This window comes from Rhineura floridana, chromosome 5 (assembly GCF_030035675.1).
Source record: "Rhineura floridana isolate rRhiFlo1 chromosome 5, rRhiFlo1.hap2, whole genome shotgun sequence".
NCBI classification, from domain to species: domain Eukaryota; kingdom Metazoa; phylum Chordata; class Lepidosauria; order Squamata; family Rhineuridae; genus Rhineura; species Rhineura floridana.
Genome location: NC_084484.1, coordinates 105,880,155 through 105,898,195, shown reverse-complemented (window position 1 = coordinate 105,898,195; position 18,041 = coordinate 105,880,155). Strand labels below are relative to the sequence as shown.

General features: G+C 41.2%; 1 protein-coding gene across 1 annotated transcript in view; it reads right to left on the bottom strand.

The window, feature by feature from the left end:
• The window catches only part of ADAMTS5 (ADAM metallopeptidase with thrombospondin type 1 motif 5), an 89,689-nt gene that overhangs the window by 56,503 nt on the left and 15,145 nt on the right, over nt 1-18,041 (bottom strand). The window contains exon 2 of the mRNA XM_061627876.1: nt 10,270-10,402. Coding sequence (XP_061483860.1) covers nt 10,270-10,402 — 133 coding nt within the window. The remainder of the gene's footprint in view (nt 1-10,269; nt 10,403-18,041) is intronic.

Below are 18,041 nucleotides of genomic sequence, written 5' to 3'. Positions count from 1 at the left end.
AGTAAGGAGATGTTGTGAAATGCAATTTGATGTGCGTTTCAATGAGATTATAGGTAGGAGTCTTCATGCTGAATGGTCACAGTGATAGGTGTAAACATACCTATCCCTTCTCAGAAGGTGTTCTTTCTTTTTCCAACATGCTAGCACACAAAGCCTACACAGAAATAAGCTCTTATCCTCTGCCACCTACCTGCAGACATACAGCATTCTCAACCTCATTGCTCCTGCAATTACTCTCCTCATAATCCCCCACCCATAGTCTTTTAGTGTAGTCCAAAGGAAGCCCAGGTGCATTTAAAATTTCAATGACGTTCAAGTGCTGGGTGGTTTGAAATAGCAAGAAAAATAAGTAGAAACCTTGGTCCCATCTGATCTATGTTGAAGCCCAGGTTTCCCCTGAGCCACTACAGCCCTCTGTGTTTCTTCACTATTGTCTTCTCCACTCCCCCCCCCCACTCTCTCTCTCTCTCTCTCTCATGCTATTTTCCTGCATCCATGAGATTTGTCCCATACCCTTTCCTAGAGCATCCCACACTATTGTCTGGTGTGCAGTCTTTCCCTTGCATCTTCTATAAATTGTCTCCTACATTATTCATACCTTTAGATGCGATTGGCTTGACCTCTTCAATAGCAGGAAGGAAGGAATTCTGATGGGATTTATTTATCTATTTATTATTTGATTTATATCCCGCCCTTCCTCCCAGCAGGAGCCCAGGGTGGCAAACAAAAGCACTAAAAACATTTCAAAACATCATAAAAACAGACTTTAAAATAAATTTAAAAAAATCTTTAAAAACATTATTTTAAAAAACTTTCAAGACATCTTGGGGAAAAAAGGTTAAAACATATTATTGGTTTTTTTTAAAAAAAAATTTAAAAATATATTAAAAAGCAATTCCAACACAGAAGCAGACTGGGATAAGATCTCAACTTAAAAGACTTGTTGAAAGAGAAAGGTCTCCAATAGGTGCCAAAAAGATAACAGAGATGGCACCTGCCTAATATTTAAGGGGAGGGAATTCCACAGGGTAGGTGCCGCCACACTAAAGGTCCATTTCCTACATTGTGCAGAACTGACCTCCTGAACAGATGGTATCTGCAGGAGGCTCTCACCTGCAAAGCGAGTGATCGACTGGGTATATAAGGGATAAGACGGGCTTTCAGGCATCCTGGTCCCAAGCTGCATAAGGCTTTGTACACAAAGACTAGAACCTTAAACTTGGCCTGGTAGCAAATGGGCAGCCAGTGCAATTCTTTCAGCAGCGGGGTGACATGTTCATGATACCCTGCCCCTGTGAGCAGTCTCGTCGCCGCATTTTGCACCAGCTGCAGCTTCCAGACCAACATCAAGGGCACCCCCACATAGAGTGCATTACAGTAATCCAGCCTGGAGGTTACCAGTGCATGGACAACAGTGGTCATGCTATCCCGGTCCAGAAACAGCTGCAGCTGTCTTACCAGCCGAACCTGGGAAAAGGCACTCCTAGCCACTGAGGTCACCTGGGCCTCTAGTGACAAAGATGGATCCAGGAGCATCCCCAGACTATGGACTTGCTCTTTCACAGGGAGTATGACCCCATTCAAAGTAGGCAACGGACCAATTATCTGAACTTGGGAACCACCAACTCATAGCGTCTCCGTCTTGCTAGGATTCAGACTCAGCTAATTGCCCCTCATCCAGCCCACCACCGAGTCCAGGCAGTGGTCCAGGGCTTGCACAGCCTCTCCCGATTCAGATGTTACAGAGAAATAGAGCTGGATATCACCAGTGTACTGCTGACACCTCACCCCAAATCTCCTGATGACTGCTCCCAAGGGCTTCACATAGAAGTTAAACAGCATGAGGGACAAGATGATACCCTGCGGCACCCCACAGCACAACTGCCAGGAGACCAAAAGACAATCACCCAATGCTATTATCTAAAAATGACCTTGGAGATAGGATCGGAACCACTGTAAAACAGTGCCTCCAATACCCATCTCACCAAGTTGGCCCAGAAGGATACCATGGTCAATGGTATCAAAAGCTGCTGAGTGATCAAATAAGAATAACAGGGTTGCACTCCCCCTGTCCTTCTCCCAATAAATGTCATCCATCAGGGTGACCAAGGAACCAGGCCTGAACCCAGACTAGAATGGGTCAAGATAACCTGTTTCATCCCACAGTTCTTGCAATTGCTGCGCCACAACCCTCTCAATCACCTTCCCTAAGGAGGAGGTATTTTCGACTGGTCAATAATTGCTGCAGACCAAGGGGTCCAGGGTGGGCTATATCAGGAGTGGTTAGATCACTGCCTCTTTCAGGGGAGATGGAACTATTCCCTCCTGCAATGATGCGTTGACCTCACCCTAGATCCACTCAATTAACCCCCCTCAGCAAGCTTTAATAAGCTAAGAAGGGCAAGGGTCGAGATGACATGTTTGCTGGCCACATCATTGCAAGCACCTTGCCTACGTCATCAGGCCAAATCAACTGAAACCATTCCCAAGAAGTTGCAGCAGACTTTGTACTGGACACCTCATTGGAGACTACAATTGGGGACTAGATATGGATGGGGCATCAGAACTGCTATAGAGATACTTTACCCCCAAAGTGCCTTGCAAACAATTCACAGTGGGCCTCCGAAGGGTCTAAAATGCCATTTCCTGGAGTTGATGTCAACAGACCCCTGACAAAAGCTCCACTGGTTGGCTACTTGAAGATGCGATGGAGGCAGAGAAGTGGGCCTTCTTCGCTGCCCTCACCACCGCACAGTAGGCACGGTTATGTTTTACTCGTGCCCGATCAGTCCAAAGAGTCCAAAGTTTGTTGGGCACAGGAAATTACAGATCAAACTGAATTTTAGTAATGCAAAGGTCCCAAAATGTATTTTGATAAATGTGTTGGAGACACTGACCTAGTTTGGCTAAGCCAAATCATGACTTAGTGCAAATGTATAGGCTCTCGGAGAGAAGATTGCAGCTGCTTCGCTTCTCCTCTGGTTCTGCTGCTGCTATGCTGTCTCTCAGGGGAGAAAAACTATGAGCCTGGACGAACAATGCCCGAAGCCAAACGATGGCTTCGCTCACAACAGTGCAGGACCAGAGAGGGGGAAATGGGCTGCAATCTCCTCTTTGGGAGACATAGTTTAGCTTACCACTTGATGTGGACTGTGCCTATAAAAGGATATATTATTCCAGTTTTCCACAAGAAGTCCCAATGAAAGAAAAAGAGGCCAATATTTAACTGATTTTATATCAATTAATTTGTGTTGCTATGTGGCAATGCAATCCCATACATGCTTACTCTAAAGCAAACCCACTATATTCAATGGGGCTTACTCCCTAATAATTGTACAAACAGTAAAAGAGAAAGATTGTAAAGCTTTTTTGTGGTTGTTATTTTCACTTGAATCATGCAGAAAGCAAATGCAGTATTAGGCATGGGGAAGAACTTCAGTTCAGTTCGCATTTAAAGGCGAGTCTGTCTCATTGACTTCTGAAACAATGGGTTGTTCACAATGGGTGAACATTCAGTTAGTGCAAGGATTTCTCCTCATGCAACAGAATGTACTCGTCTCCATGTACCCCCTAAATTGGCTCTGGAGCTTCCACAATCCTCCAGAATAAATTTGGGGCCAGTGAGGGGCACACAGTGGGGGGAGGACAGGGGGGAAATCCTGTTGTGTTAGCACTAATTCCCGTGGCAGTGCCAGGATTTTGCTGAATTCCACCCAATATGCAAACCAAACCAGTCATCCTTCAAAATTTACACTTTTCCAAATTTTGCTGTGCTGTTCTCCAGCCATGTAACATGTACAAAAATGCATCTGTTAGTACATAAAAATGGATATATGACCAAAAATAATATAAAATGCATTAAATTACAGAAAATTGCTTTGAACGAGGATTTTTTTAAAAAAATTGCAAACTGATGTGGAAATGTGGAGAACTGAAGACTGGAAAAAATGAGAAACTGAAAGAAACCATAATTGACAGATTCACCCATCCTTATGTAGGCCAGGGTAATGGAACTGTAAAGCATTTGAAAGGGTTTTCTATATGAGAACAGCAACTGTACAAGTAAGTATATTTGACAGAAGCTATTTAACCCAGGAGTCCAAGAGCATGATTTGCCCTTCCCATTCACTGCCACTGAACTGCTTTGCAGGAAAATCTCCAAACCACCACCTCTTATATAATATTTTCAATTATCACATGATTAACATGGCAGTTTGAATCCTACTTAAAGAGAAATATAGCAGCAATTATGTAATTAATTTAGAAGATGTCTATACCGCACTTCAACAAATTAGTTCCACAGTGGTTTACACAATTAAAATGTCACAATAAAAATGTGTCATACCACGACTGGCAGGCAAAATAGAAACAACGGCAAAATTTTAAACTGTCTGAAATTTAAAAGGCTCAGAGAATGAAAAGGAGTTAGCCTGGCGCTTTGTGAAAGTAGTGTTGGCGCCAGGTGAGCTTGCTTAGGGAGGGTACTCCATAAATGGGGCACCAGCAGATGTCTGTGATAGAGAAGGAACAAAATCCAAACCCCTTGGTCCTCATTTAACTATACTGGCTACTGGATCATCTATGTCTTTTGGTTTGTTATCCTGATGAAAGTGGCAACATGATTATTACTAAGTGCCAATTCTCTGTTACATGGATATTTGTGTTCTTGGAAAAAGGCTGAGATCACTATCCTGATTGACAAGGACTCAACAGTGGCTCTGACTCCTAATTCAAATCCCCCAGTTTCACTTCTGAAAAAGTTATTGCTTCCCAATAATTTATTTGCAAACAGTTACAGGATTGCACTGATTTTGCCTGTTCTCAATGGACCTCAAAATCCTTTATTGGTCAAGAGTATAAAATGATAATGGGTCAATTGCTAATGGGTGTCTAAACGTCACTCACACACTCACACACACACACAGAGAGAGAGAGAGAGAGAGAGAGAGAGAGACCCCTGATACTCTTAGCAATGCAATTAACATTGAGGTTGGTCCGGAAGCTGCAGCTGGTGCAAGATGCGGTGGCGAGACTGCTCACTGGGGCAGGGTATCACCAACATGTCACTCCCCTGCTGAAAGAATTACACTGGCTGCCCATTTGCTACCAGACCAAGTTCAAAGTTCTAATTTTGGTATGCAAAGCCCTATACAGATTGGGACCAGGATACCTGAAAGACCGCCTTATCCTTTATATACCCAGTCGATCACTGCACTCTGCAGGTGAGGGCCTCCTGGCAGATACCATCTTATCAGGAGGTCCGTTCCACACAACATAGGAAATGGACCTTTAGTGTGGCGGCACCTACCTACCCTGTGGAACTCCCTCCCCTTCAATATTAGACAGGTTCCATCTCTGTTATCTTTTCAGAGCCTATTGAAGACCTTCCTCTTTCAACAAGCCTTTTAAGTTGAGACCTTGTCTCAGTCTGCTTCTGTGTTGGAATTGCTTTTTAATATGTTTTTAAATGTTTTTTTTTTTAAAAAATGTGTTTTTTAACCTGTTTTTTAAAGATGTCTTGAAAGTTTTTTTTTTAAAAAATTGCTTTAGTACTTTTGTTTGCTGCCCTGGGCTGCTGCTGGGAGGAAGGATGGGATATAAATCAAATAATAAATAAATAAATAACAAAGAATAACTGAACCAGCAATGGGTTGGGTTAATGTCAGAACTGCTTTGCCAAAGAACCTTCTGCTAGCTCTTCTCCACAATACGTGAAGTAATTTAAAAAAAAAATTAAAAAAAAGTTCCACTAAGCACACACAGAGTGTATTGTCCTCAACACTGAGTGAAGGCATAACACATCTCAGGAGGCAAAGATTCCCGGTCAGAGAGTATGGGGCCTTTCATTTAACTACTGTATTGTTTAAGCATGTAGGTTGTTTTTGTTGTTGTTATTGTTGTTATTATTATTATTATTATTACTTATTAAATAATCTAGGTACTTCATCAAGAGAGCCAATTATAGGAACATACAAAGCTGCCTTATGCTAGCTCAGAATATTTTGTCCATCTAGTCCAGTATGGTCTACTCTGACGGGCAGCCACTCTCTATAGCAGCCTTTCCCAACCAATGTGCCTCCAGATGTTGTTGGACCACAATTCCCATTTTTCCTGACCGTTGGCAATGCTGGCTGAGGCTGACGGGAGTTGTGGTCCAACAACATCTGGAGGCACACTGGTTGGGAAAGGCTGCTCTATAGATTCAGACAGAGGTCTTTCCCACCTCTTACTACCTGATGCATGTATCTCAGTGGCACAAAGTCCGTTGCACAAGACTGGGCTCTAAGTGACACCTGGCAGCCTCAAATGGCTTATTTGTGGAGGTGGGGAGGCTCAACAATAGATTAATGTTATGCTATATTTCCAAAGGTTTCCAGCCTAGAGCTCCTCATTTGCCTCATAGTGTCTGACATCAGCAACATTACTGCTACTAATAAAATCCACCATTTCAGATTTTGCGAGTTTCTTTATGTTATGTCAAATGATATTAAGCACAACACTCTTGCATCCTACCTGCTTGCTGTTTGAAAACTGAACTGGCACAACGATACTCCCAAAGCAAACTTTACTTTGGTTTGGCACAAGACACAAGGCAAAGCAGTAGCTGGCACTCTCTGAAAGTTCCCTTAGCCTTGTTATTTCCTTCCAAGAATGTAAAGAGAGAAAAAAAACCTATTTTCCATTTTTAAATTTAGTGTTCACTCTACACAGCTAATGTTCCTCATGGAAAACATCTCTAGTAACCATGACTATGTTAACACAGAAGGCAAATGTAGACCTCAAATGCCCACTTTATTGGTAAACTGAGACCCCCAAGCCTCACCATGGCTCTTACTTTAGGCAATAAAGACCCCATGTTCTATCTTACAGAATCTCTAGCAGACACAAGAAATCCTCGGTAAAAATAAGGGCTGGAACATTTTGGAACATTCCTCTCTTCCCGCTTCCTCCTGTGCTTAACAGCTCTGTGTAAAATAAGGACTGTCATTTAAATTTACACCCAGCTGTTCTCTGGATGGATAATCTTCCTTATGTGGGGAAAAAAAGCTGAAATAGCTGTGGGTTCTCTGGGCACTCAAAAAGGCAACTGCTATGTTTGCGCATGTTCACTGTAGAAACTAACCTCACCTTTAGGAACATAGGAAGCTGCATCACACAAGTCAGACCATTAATCTGCATTGCTCAGTATCGTCTACACAGACTGGCAAAGGCTCTCCAGGCTTTCAGAAGACAGACCTGTAGATGCTGGGAACTGAATATGGGACTATCTACAAGCAAAGCATGTGCTCTGCTACTCAGCAATAACCCTTTCCATAACTTTCTTTGAATATCCATGCTCCAATGCTCTCTCCTGACAATGTTTTGATAGTTTATGTAGGGTATGAAGCATAGAGGAAGGGCTGCAGTGTGGGTGCTGCATATTTGCAACTTTGCATCAGCTCACATGCACTTGATTTGGCATAGGGTGTTTGAACGGCTTAGATCATGTTCTTGCTAGTCCAAGCAAGAACCCTGAAAACAGACATGATCTTTCAAAGGTGCCAGTCACTGGGGAAGATGGGGGAGGAGGTTGAATCAGGAAAGCAGGACTGTAAAGCACCATGAGGGGTTTGTATGTGCTAGTCAGTGCTTACTGGCTTTGCAAAGCTACTTTGCTGCTTTCCTAGATCTCTTTTCTAGCCTTCAAGTTGGGAAATCTACAGCACAAGGACAGAGCCTACAAGTGTGTCATACAATGCGAACTGCAACTTCAGCTATTGGGGGGGGGAAGAGATATAAATGGGGGGAACCCCTTTCCTGAGGAACAACCAATCAATTTAAAAATTCATGAAACAAACCAATAAAAAAACTAGGTACACCAATCGGGGCCAGAAGCAATCGTGTGAAGAATCACAAAAAAAATATAAATGTATCCCTTGGAGTCTTTAAAAATTAAGGCTTTTGTTCACTTATTCCATGCTTTTGGGAGGATCTCATTTGACACCATTAGTATATGCCCATTCCATCATTTGATACTTGGAAGGACCCTTTCTAGATTCAAATGAATGATTTTAATGATTGTCCACTGGCAAAAGCCACAAGCATGAAGTTTATTAAAATAGCATTACTATCTCCAAATTGCAAGTGTGTGGGAAAGGAGGAGGGTCCAGCACCAGGACACAGTTGCTTAAAGTGGCCATAAGTGGATAGAGTATGGGCCAGAGGAAGATTGCAGATTCTCCGCCCCAGCTTTGCTTCTGGAACCCCGTTCTGCAGATCCCCCAAGAACGACGTATATCCTTACATCTAATCCCACCCAGAATCAGTGACAATGCTGTGGATAGCTCACTTGCCCCACACTCCTCTCCTGTATGCTGCTCTATATATGCCAACATTAAACATGTACTAACAGCAAACCATGGTGCGAGGTGTCATGACACACAATTCTCAGCCAAGGAAAGGCACTGTTTCACCGTTGCCCAGTAGGGATGGACAAGTCTGTCAGTTTCTGTTTCTCTCAGTCTCTCATGTTTCTAATTTTAAGCACAGGTCTTTACATTTCTGGATCAGTTTGCAAATTTGAAAAAGGTGCTTACAACAGTTTGTCAGCATTTTAGTGCACATTTCTCCTGAAACACTTTGTATGCAATTTTGCCTGAATATATACAGTATTGCAAGAAATTTATCATATTATAATGCATTTTTCATGTTATTTTCACTAATGCATGCATTTTAATGCATATTCCATTTAATATATGCATTTTTGTACACATTATTTGGTTGGAGAGCTGCACTGAAAAAAATGGAGAAGTGCAGATTTCAAAGGATAGGTGCAAATTGCTTTGTATATTGTTCCAGGAACTATGAATTAGGTGAATGATAGCATATTACACATGCTCTCTCTCCTGCATTACATTTCTGAAGCGGCAGTGCGTAAATGTGCCTGCATTATTCCATGTGGTCCCACAATTGTGGAACTCCCTCTCTTAGGACATACTTTTTTGGTCCCCTCCTTACTGCACTTAGACAGGCTTTACAAGTATTTTTTTTTCAGATTGCTTTTAAGTAAAGAGTAGATTAAGTGTTATTTTGTTCTTAGTGGCCTGTTTTAGTTTCTGTGCTGGGTGGCTTGCTGTAATGGATGTGATATTACAGTTTCCTGATTATTATATGGTGCATTATTGTGATAATTGTATACTTTTTTAGCTGTACAGTATTTTAACAGTTATTGTTAAATTGCCTTGTGAAAATATTGTATTTCTAAAGGTAGCTAACAAAGTTATAAAATAAAATTGTACTTTTAATATTAGAACAGCTTCACATGATTTTGGACATTCAAAAACAAAAAAAGCCAAACTTGTTACCAAAGCCTACTGTTAAAATCTGATGCTTGTATAGCTGGCAGCCAATGTGACCACCACCCAGTCAAACATACTTTGAGTAAAATGTATCCAAAAATACATCCTTGAAAAATCTTGTGACTTCAGTATGGTGCTCAATCTACTAATCCTTTTTAGGAATAAAATTAGCTCCTTGTTAAGAGAATAAATTTTAATTTTTTGCCACTGAGGAGGAAGTAAACAGTCAAACTACCTCTAGCAGATAAAACACTTTGCTGATGCCATAGAAAATTTGAACTTGCTTGTGAAAGTTAATGACATCCTTTTTTTTTCTGTCAAGGAAACATTCTAAAATAATTCCAAGGACAGTTCCTGGGCCTATTTTGAAATTACTGTAGAATCCTCAATGAACTAGCCTTCATTATCTGAACCTCATTGCTATCTAATGTTACCCTGCCTCCCTAATGTTACACCATTGCCCTATGTGAACAGCGTTCCCTTTCACCAGAATTTCTGATTGCCGCATCACTTGGAAGATGCTCCTCACCATTCAGAGGAAAGAGGTGGTACAATATAAACAGTAAACTACTTAATCCAGTAGGCAGACATATATAGCAAGCTGTTTGCCCAGCAAGTGCACTAAAATTCTTTATCGATGGAGGGACCACTTTCTTGAAAGGGACATGAACGGACAGTAGCAGCCCTACAATTTCCATTCCAACCATTGCTTAAAAGTGACACTGTCAGAAAGGAAACACCTACTGTGTACCTCCACTTGCCTTCTGATCCCTTATTAGTTAACCCCAAAGTGCATATGTACACTGCTTTAATCCCCAAGTGCATATCTGAACCAGGGGAAATCTGGAATTACTTGTAAAGTATTTTGGTTACTAATGCAGCTGTTCCAAGTGTTGTATTTGGCAAGGGAACAAAAAAAGGCACCGCATACCAATTTCGTGAGCCACCGTAAAAGCCGCATGGAGGCCGTCATCTTCAATCACTGCACAGCTGCGCTCAGGAGAGCATATGGTTCCAACGTCAGCCATTCCCAGAGTATCACATGAATGATGCCCACATAAATCCTGCCAAGAAAGGAAAGAGAAGAAAGCATTTGAAGTACAGTTTTGCACCCACAGCCAATGACAGCTTTGAGCTGTGGACTCTTGCAAACAGCAAGGCATGGCTGATAACAACAGCCAACACAAGAGAGGCTATGATAAAGTCAACAACAGTAACACTTTGGGCCCTTTAACCAAAGTGCTCGAAGTGACCATTGCTAAGATAAGTCAGAAACTATTTCCATGTATTGTAAAGAAAGACTTGGGCCAGCTCTTGTATTCACTGCTGTTATTCATACATACCATTTTACTGTTTAGAAACATCATACTCAAAGTGTGAGGTAGACGCTTCTAAGGAGGTGTAGACACATGCTGGCTGCGGAGGGTTGGGTATGGGCCGGTTTTCTGTGAACGCCTTGCTGGCTTGAGAAGTAGGGTTTCAACTTTCTTTTGCCAGCTCGACATGAGTATCTGTGATGCGCTGATTATCAGTAAAAGAAGGTCATTTTGGCAACAGTTTATGTCTATGAGCTTCTTAATGGTTTCCAGGGACTTTCTCAGCTTGTGGAATAATCCTCTTCCCTTTTCTTCTGACCTGCCAGGCCTGGGATAGTTGCCAAAACAATTTTGTTTTAAGGGGTACTGTAGTTGAGAGGACAGAGTTCATCCATTTGATTGCCTTACATGATCCATGGTCAAACACCTAGACAACAACTCCTGAACTCACTTCAAGACCTTTTTTTTTTTAGCATGATCAAGAAGGAAATCAGGAGTTAAAAGTAAACTGTAAGAGAAGAAATAAAACTTAGAAATATCAGAGGAGCCTGAATCTCCTCTCCGTCATTCTACAGTATGGACTGTCTTCAAGTCGATCCTAATTTATGGCTACCCTATGAATAGGGTTTTCATGGTAAGCAGTATTCAGAGGGGTTTTTCCATTGCCTCCCTCTGAGGCTAGTTTTCCCCAGCTGGCTAAGGCCTGCTCAGCTTGCCACAGCTGCACAAGCCAACCCCTTCCTTGTCCACAACTGCCAGCTGGGGGGCAACTGGGCTCCTTGGGACTATGCAGCTTGCCCACGGCTGCACAGGTGGCAGGGCACGTAACCCGAGCCACTCACTGTGGGGGTGATATTTAGCTAGCCCTTGACACCCAGGAGACACAAGCGGGGATTTAAACTCACAGACTCCAAGCCAGGCTCTCCTCCCCACTGTGCTATACCAGCTGTTATCATTCTACAGTAAAAGACTATGAAAACATGGGAATGGTTCACAGTTGTGTAGATGAATAAAATAACTGTTTCAGATTATCATTATCATATAGATGACACTTTTAATTTTATATCCCCCCTCAGGTTTCTAACTCCCTTAGGAACATATATAAGTACACAGTTAAAAGACAGCTAATGGCAATCTTGGATATGTAATTTGATGGTGTTGCTGTTGTTCTGTAGTGTTTGATTATATTATTGCATTATTGAACAAGTACTCAAGTAATAAGGCCATGTGGCTGGTTACTTACTTGAAAATGTTGATAGGTATTAGCATTTTAAATTATATTGCAGGATTGTTTAGTCCTAGTGGACAGGTACATTTATTTGCAATTCAGTTAACTACTTCACTCTAGACAAGCAGATCCCTGACTGCCTCTTACAGTCTGAAATGACCGATTCACAGAGCAATCCAAACCCGCTTTGCACCAGGCTTGAGAGGAGTTGGATTGGGTGGAGGTATTCTTCTATCAGCCCTGTCGACCTCAGTCAACCACCACCTGCAAAGTGATACCAGTATCACTCTGTTGCCATGGAGCTCCCCTTCTGCCCACCCAACATGTAGGTGGGCAGAAGAGCTGGTGGCACGAAGTCTCAAAACGGGGCCTTCTGAGAGTGGGGAGGGGCTGAGTCAGCCCAAGATCCATTGATCCCAGACTGGTTCTACTGCCATCACATGACTGCACTGGGCCAAATCCAGGCTTGTACAGCAATCTGCCTGTTCACCCTGGCTGCCATACACAGCAGGGTTGCAGGTGTGGTGGTAGCCCTGCCATTTTGTTCAGTCCTGCTGGGCAGCCGGGGCAGTTCCGATTGCTCTTTCAAGCTGAGCAATAATAAGCCCCTGCCCCAAGAAGGATTTGTTCTTCCATAGCTATTTTTATTTTATACCATATGTTTATATCATATTATTATAAACATGTGTATACTGCCTTTATCAATCATACTTCCAGTGCGGTTTAGAAAAACAAAACAAATGTAAATAGAAAAAACAAAGTAAGTTAAAACCCACAAAATTACAAAAGCTGCTTAAAACACATACTAACAATTACAATCGGTTACTGAAAGAACAGGAATTGACATGGTTGTGGACTATATGGCCATAGCTGTGATACTTGGGAATGGTCCATCCCCTTGCCAGAAACAGAACTATGGATGGCCATAATATTGAAGATATTCTTGACTTAAGTCTCATTGAAATAAATGGAAACTAAGTGCAACTAACTTAGTGTGAATCCAATTCACTATGTTGCTTAGACACATTAAGTGCATAAGCACTGTTCTTTATTAATATACGGTCACAGACCCAATCAAATAAAATAGTCAGTAAAATGTCAGAATAGTTAAGATACAGGAATATAAAAGTACAACATAAAAGAAATAGCAATTAAAAGAGAAGAATCCTCTTACGACTCCTTTGGGCAGAGAAGAGGAACTTAGCCACTGACTGTTATAGACTTATTAAAATCAGCTAAGAAGTATTTTAAAAACCAGACCAATGGCCTGCCAGGGAAGTTCCTCATAATTGGGCCGAGTAGTCTACTGCAATCCTCCCTATAAAAATTACATACAAAAAAAGACGTGAGTCAATGTTTCAACTTCGTCACCACAAGCACACAGCAGGTCTGCATAAGGGGTACCTTGGTATCGTCCTTCCAAGAGAGCAGAAGGGAGACAATTAAACCTGGCTCTGGAGAATACATGCCGATACTTAGGAATAGACAGATTCTCCAAATAGTTAGCGTGTTTGGGGAACAGGAAATTCAGACAAAGATGGATAGGGGAGCACATCTTGCAAGCATTTGATACCGAAAGTTGAAAGTCGATATCCCTAATTTGTTGGTCTAAAATGAATTTAGCAGTCCTGAAATTTTGTGTAAGGATAAAATCAAAAGACAAACCTAATGAATGCAGTTTAACAATAAAAAATTTAGACCAAGAACTGGTGTAAACGTCTTTCAAAAGAAGGTTTAAATAGCCTAAAGAAAGGTCGCTGAAGACAATCTTAAGCCAATATCTAAAAGCAAAGGACCATGCAGCACATTTGATAGAAACAAGGCCGGCCTCGAGACGTAAGCTGGCAGCTGTGACACACCTTGGCATTCCAAATAGAGATCTCAGGAATTTTGAAAGGACACTTCCCACAGCTGGATTAAATCCCTGGATCCAAATTGGAACACCGTACAGTAACTGAGGCAAGATTTTAGCTTTAAATACCTGGATGGCTGCTGGAATATATTGGGCCCCCTTTGTATAAAAAAAATGAAAAACTGCCTTGGTAGTACCGTATATTCCGGCGTATAAGACGACTTTTTAACCCTGGAAAATCTTCTCCAAAGTCGGGGGTCGTCTTATACGCCGGGTGTCGTCTTATTAGGGTTCCCATATTGCCCGGATAGCCGGGTTTTACCCGGATTCTAAGCATGCCACCCGGCGCCCGGCTAGCCCCTTAGGTGGCCCGGATTCTCAGCTTTCATTTTAAAAAAAATTAAGTTTCTAGGTGGTGCGGTTCTCGAGATATATATAAAAACGTCAGGCACCCCCCCCCGGTTAAATCTTTTTTTAAACTACTGTATAGCACTTCGTAGCTTTAATCCCGCCCGTTCAGGATTTCAGCCAATCAGTGAAGTGTTTGTTTGGCGGCAGTGTCTGCAAAACCTCATTGCGAGGCCAGAAAATGGTGGTTTCCCCTCCTGTTTATCTGAAAATCTCATAAATTGGGTAGGTATATACATTTCAGTTTTTCCCCCTGTTGTGTGTAGGAGTCAGATCCCGGGCAGTGTTTTGAAAACCTTCCCAATAGTTGCTTTTGGGGGTAAAAACAGTGCTAATCCCATATGTCCAGAGTAAATCCTATTGAATTCAGTAGGAATTACTTTTGAGTAGACATGATTATGAATGTGCTGAAAATCAATGGGACTTTGGAGTGAATGTAAAAAAGAATTGTGTTTGTGTTCTCTTTCTGGCCCCCCCCCGTCCTATTTTAAAGCAAGTAGGCAGGGCTTACTTAGGTATTGCAGTTTTTATTCTGTAGGAAACTAATACTGATTTTTAAAAAACTAATACTGATTTTTCTGCAATGACCAATTGGTTTGACAATAAACTATTATATGGGCTGTATGTATTTATACATCTGCAGTGTGTGCGTGTGTGTATGGAGTCTTTCCAACACCCCTGTGAGGTAGGGTTGGAAACCAAGGCAGCTCACAACAAGAAATAAAGCCATTTAAAATCCAATAACCATAAAAACAAGTATAAACAGTTGCAAAACAGTGTAAAGTGGCATGATTCGGAATTTTGGGTTGTGTGAATGAAGTTGCTTATCACTTGAGGTTGCATTTCTGTCCCTGTTTGAGTAAGCCCCATTGAATACACTGGGACTTGCTTCTGAATAAATAAATTTAGGATTGCACTATAAATATCTTTACAGTTTCTGTAAATAAATATATTTGATAGTTATGCTTATATAAATATTTCTTCATGTATCATATTTTTGGTGAGATGCTTAGTTTTTTGCCTTATAGGAATCTTGTTGTGGTTGGTATGGTATTACATTTAGGAAAGTGTTACTGCCTTCTGTATTTTTTTTTCCTATTTGCATTTCACTTATCTTTAACCTCACTCCGTTACAGCCATAGAAGCAACAGCAGCATATGCAAGATAATTAACTCCCATTAGTGATAAGAACAAGAATTTATAATTATTATTTCAATTAAAACAAGAGGCTTATCAATACTTTGAAGAGGACCAGATATTTATTTTCTTTCTGAGCCCAGGACTGGGTCTTTCATGATGCCCGGTGTGTGTGTGGGGGGGGGAGCAGGAGAGTAGTCGATAAGACAGACATCCTGGCATTGATAATCGAATTAGCAAGGTATGTGTGGGGTTGTTGTACACTTCCAGGCTCAGTTTCATTTTGAGTATGGAGGTGGAACCTGTGTAGATGTGGTTATCTAAGGGAGAAGAAATTTTGAGTTAAGCAAAGCTCTGCTTTTATAAAACCTAAGAAACATACAGTACTTTGAATGTCTGAGTGCCTGCACCAGTGGAATACTGGAGGAACTTGTAAAACTTGCTGCAACAGTATTTAGAACTGAGCATGTGGTGTAAAAGACTCCTTTTCCTAACATTTTGGCTTGTTTTTCTCTGATTGTGTATTTTTATTGTTTTTACTATATTTGTAAGCTGTGCTGAGCTCTGTTTTTAACAGCAAAAGGGCAGGATATAAATTCTCTTAATCAATCAATAAATACTCCATAGTGTTGGAAACTAGAGTCTAGGCATTTAATGTTGCTTTTAAAAAAAAGATTTCTCACATCTTTCCCCAGTTTTTGGTGGTAATTCCTAGGCACAAAAACAAAACAACTGGACAATCCAAATATTAATATTTATAAGTTTATAAGTGACAGTTTTCCTGCTAAGTACCTGCATGTCATAAGCAGGGGTAGTCTTATACGGCGAGTATATCCCAAACTCTATATTTTAACTGGAAAAGTTGGGGGTCATCTTATACGCCCAGTTGTCTTATACGCCGGAATATACGGTACTCTGGGCTACCTGCACAGTGTGTTTTCTGTGGGTGGCCCAAGAAAGAGTGCAAGAGAACATGACACCCAGGTATTTAAATTGCTTGACTTGATCTATATGTTGCCCGCCAATAATCCACTTATTTGACTGAGGTTGCCTAGAGAAAACCATAATCTTGGTTTTGCTAAAATTAATTGTCAGCAAATTGTCCTTACAATAGGCCATAAAGACACGTAATAAACGCTTGAGTCCTATTTTTGATAGAGACATAAGCACGGCATCGTCTGCATATAATAGTAAAGGGCATTTGGACTCTGCCAACTTTGGGGGGTGAAAATCAGAACTTAGGCAATATCCAATCAAATCTTTCAAATAGAGATTGAATAGGGAAGGGGCTAGTATGCAGCCTTGACGAACCCCCTTAGTAACAGAAACAGTATTTGTTAGGTTGCCTTCTACTCCACACCTTACTCGAAGCGTAGTGCATTGGTGGAGACATCTGATAAGATAAAGCAATCTCTTGTCAATAGAAGAGTGAAGCAATTTGAGCCACAGTTTGTCTCTAGGGATTGAATCAAAAGCTGACTTCAGATCGATAAACGCTGTAAACAAACCATTTCCAAAAGAGGACATATATTTCTCAGCCAAATGGTTTAAGACTATACAGTGGTCGATGGTAGATCGACCCTTTCTAAAGCCTGGCCCATCCCCTTGCCAGAAACAGGACTATGGATGCCCACAATATTGAACAGATATTCTTGACTTAAGTCTCATTGAAATAAATGGAAACTAAGTGCAACTAACATAGTGTGAATCCAATTCACTATGTTGCTTAGACACATTAAGTGCATAAGCAATGTGGCTGAAAAGCTCATCAACTTAAGGGAAAGTTTTCCTCCTAATTATGACCACCACACATTCTACACTATGCGTGTGTGTATGTATATTTTTAAAACTCCATGGATTTTGGTTAGGCACACTGGATTCTGTATGAGCACAGCTTGGTCCATTTACTTCCAAAGGTGGCATGTTCTATACCTGCAATTCTACTTCATATGCAGCACATTTCCTGCCATGAATGGGTGTTGCTGTTATGTGCCTTCAAGACTTATGGCAACCCTATGAATTAGTGACCTTCAGTAGCGTCAGTTATAAACCACCCTGTTCAGATCTTGTAAGTTCAGGTCTGTGGCTTCCTTTATGGAATCAATCCATCTCTTGTTTGGCCTTCCTCTTTTTCTATTCCCTTGTTTTTCCCAGCATTATTGTACTGAATGGGCGAGTCCCTAATTATTCAGAGTTTACTGTGCAGGTTAGACAGCTCATGTACATGTACCAAAACAGCTCAAGAAAGGATTATGACAGTAACAGTGGGAGACCCTTGATTAAAAGCAACACCTGTGAAAACAATTCAGATGCTCCCGCAGAGTAATTCCAATCATACATGATTAAGTAAGCGGCTTTTCATTATTGTTGTTTTTACTTCAAATAAAAAAATACTGTTTTTACAAGAAACCAACCAAGGTATCTATCAGCATGATGCCTTCTGACTCCAAATCCCAAATCTTCCTGTTTCATTCAAATATTCTTTTTACTAATTTACCACTTCCATGAAAATTTTACACACAAACTATATCATTAATATCCTGTGGTGATGTGAGGCCACGTGTTCTTAACCGCTTACTGAAAAAAATCTGGCAACATTTATACAGGTTCTTGTAGATACCCTACTTTTAATAACTGTTGTTTTATATGCATGCATCTATAGAGATGCCAACAGATCCATCAGCATTGACTAAGGAGAACTTCTGGTTATACTCCCTGGACACATTGGCACTACATGGCCTTAACCTGGAAGACAGTACAAA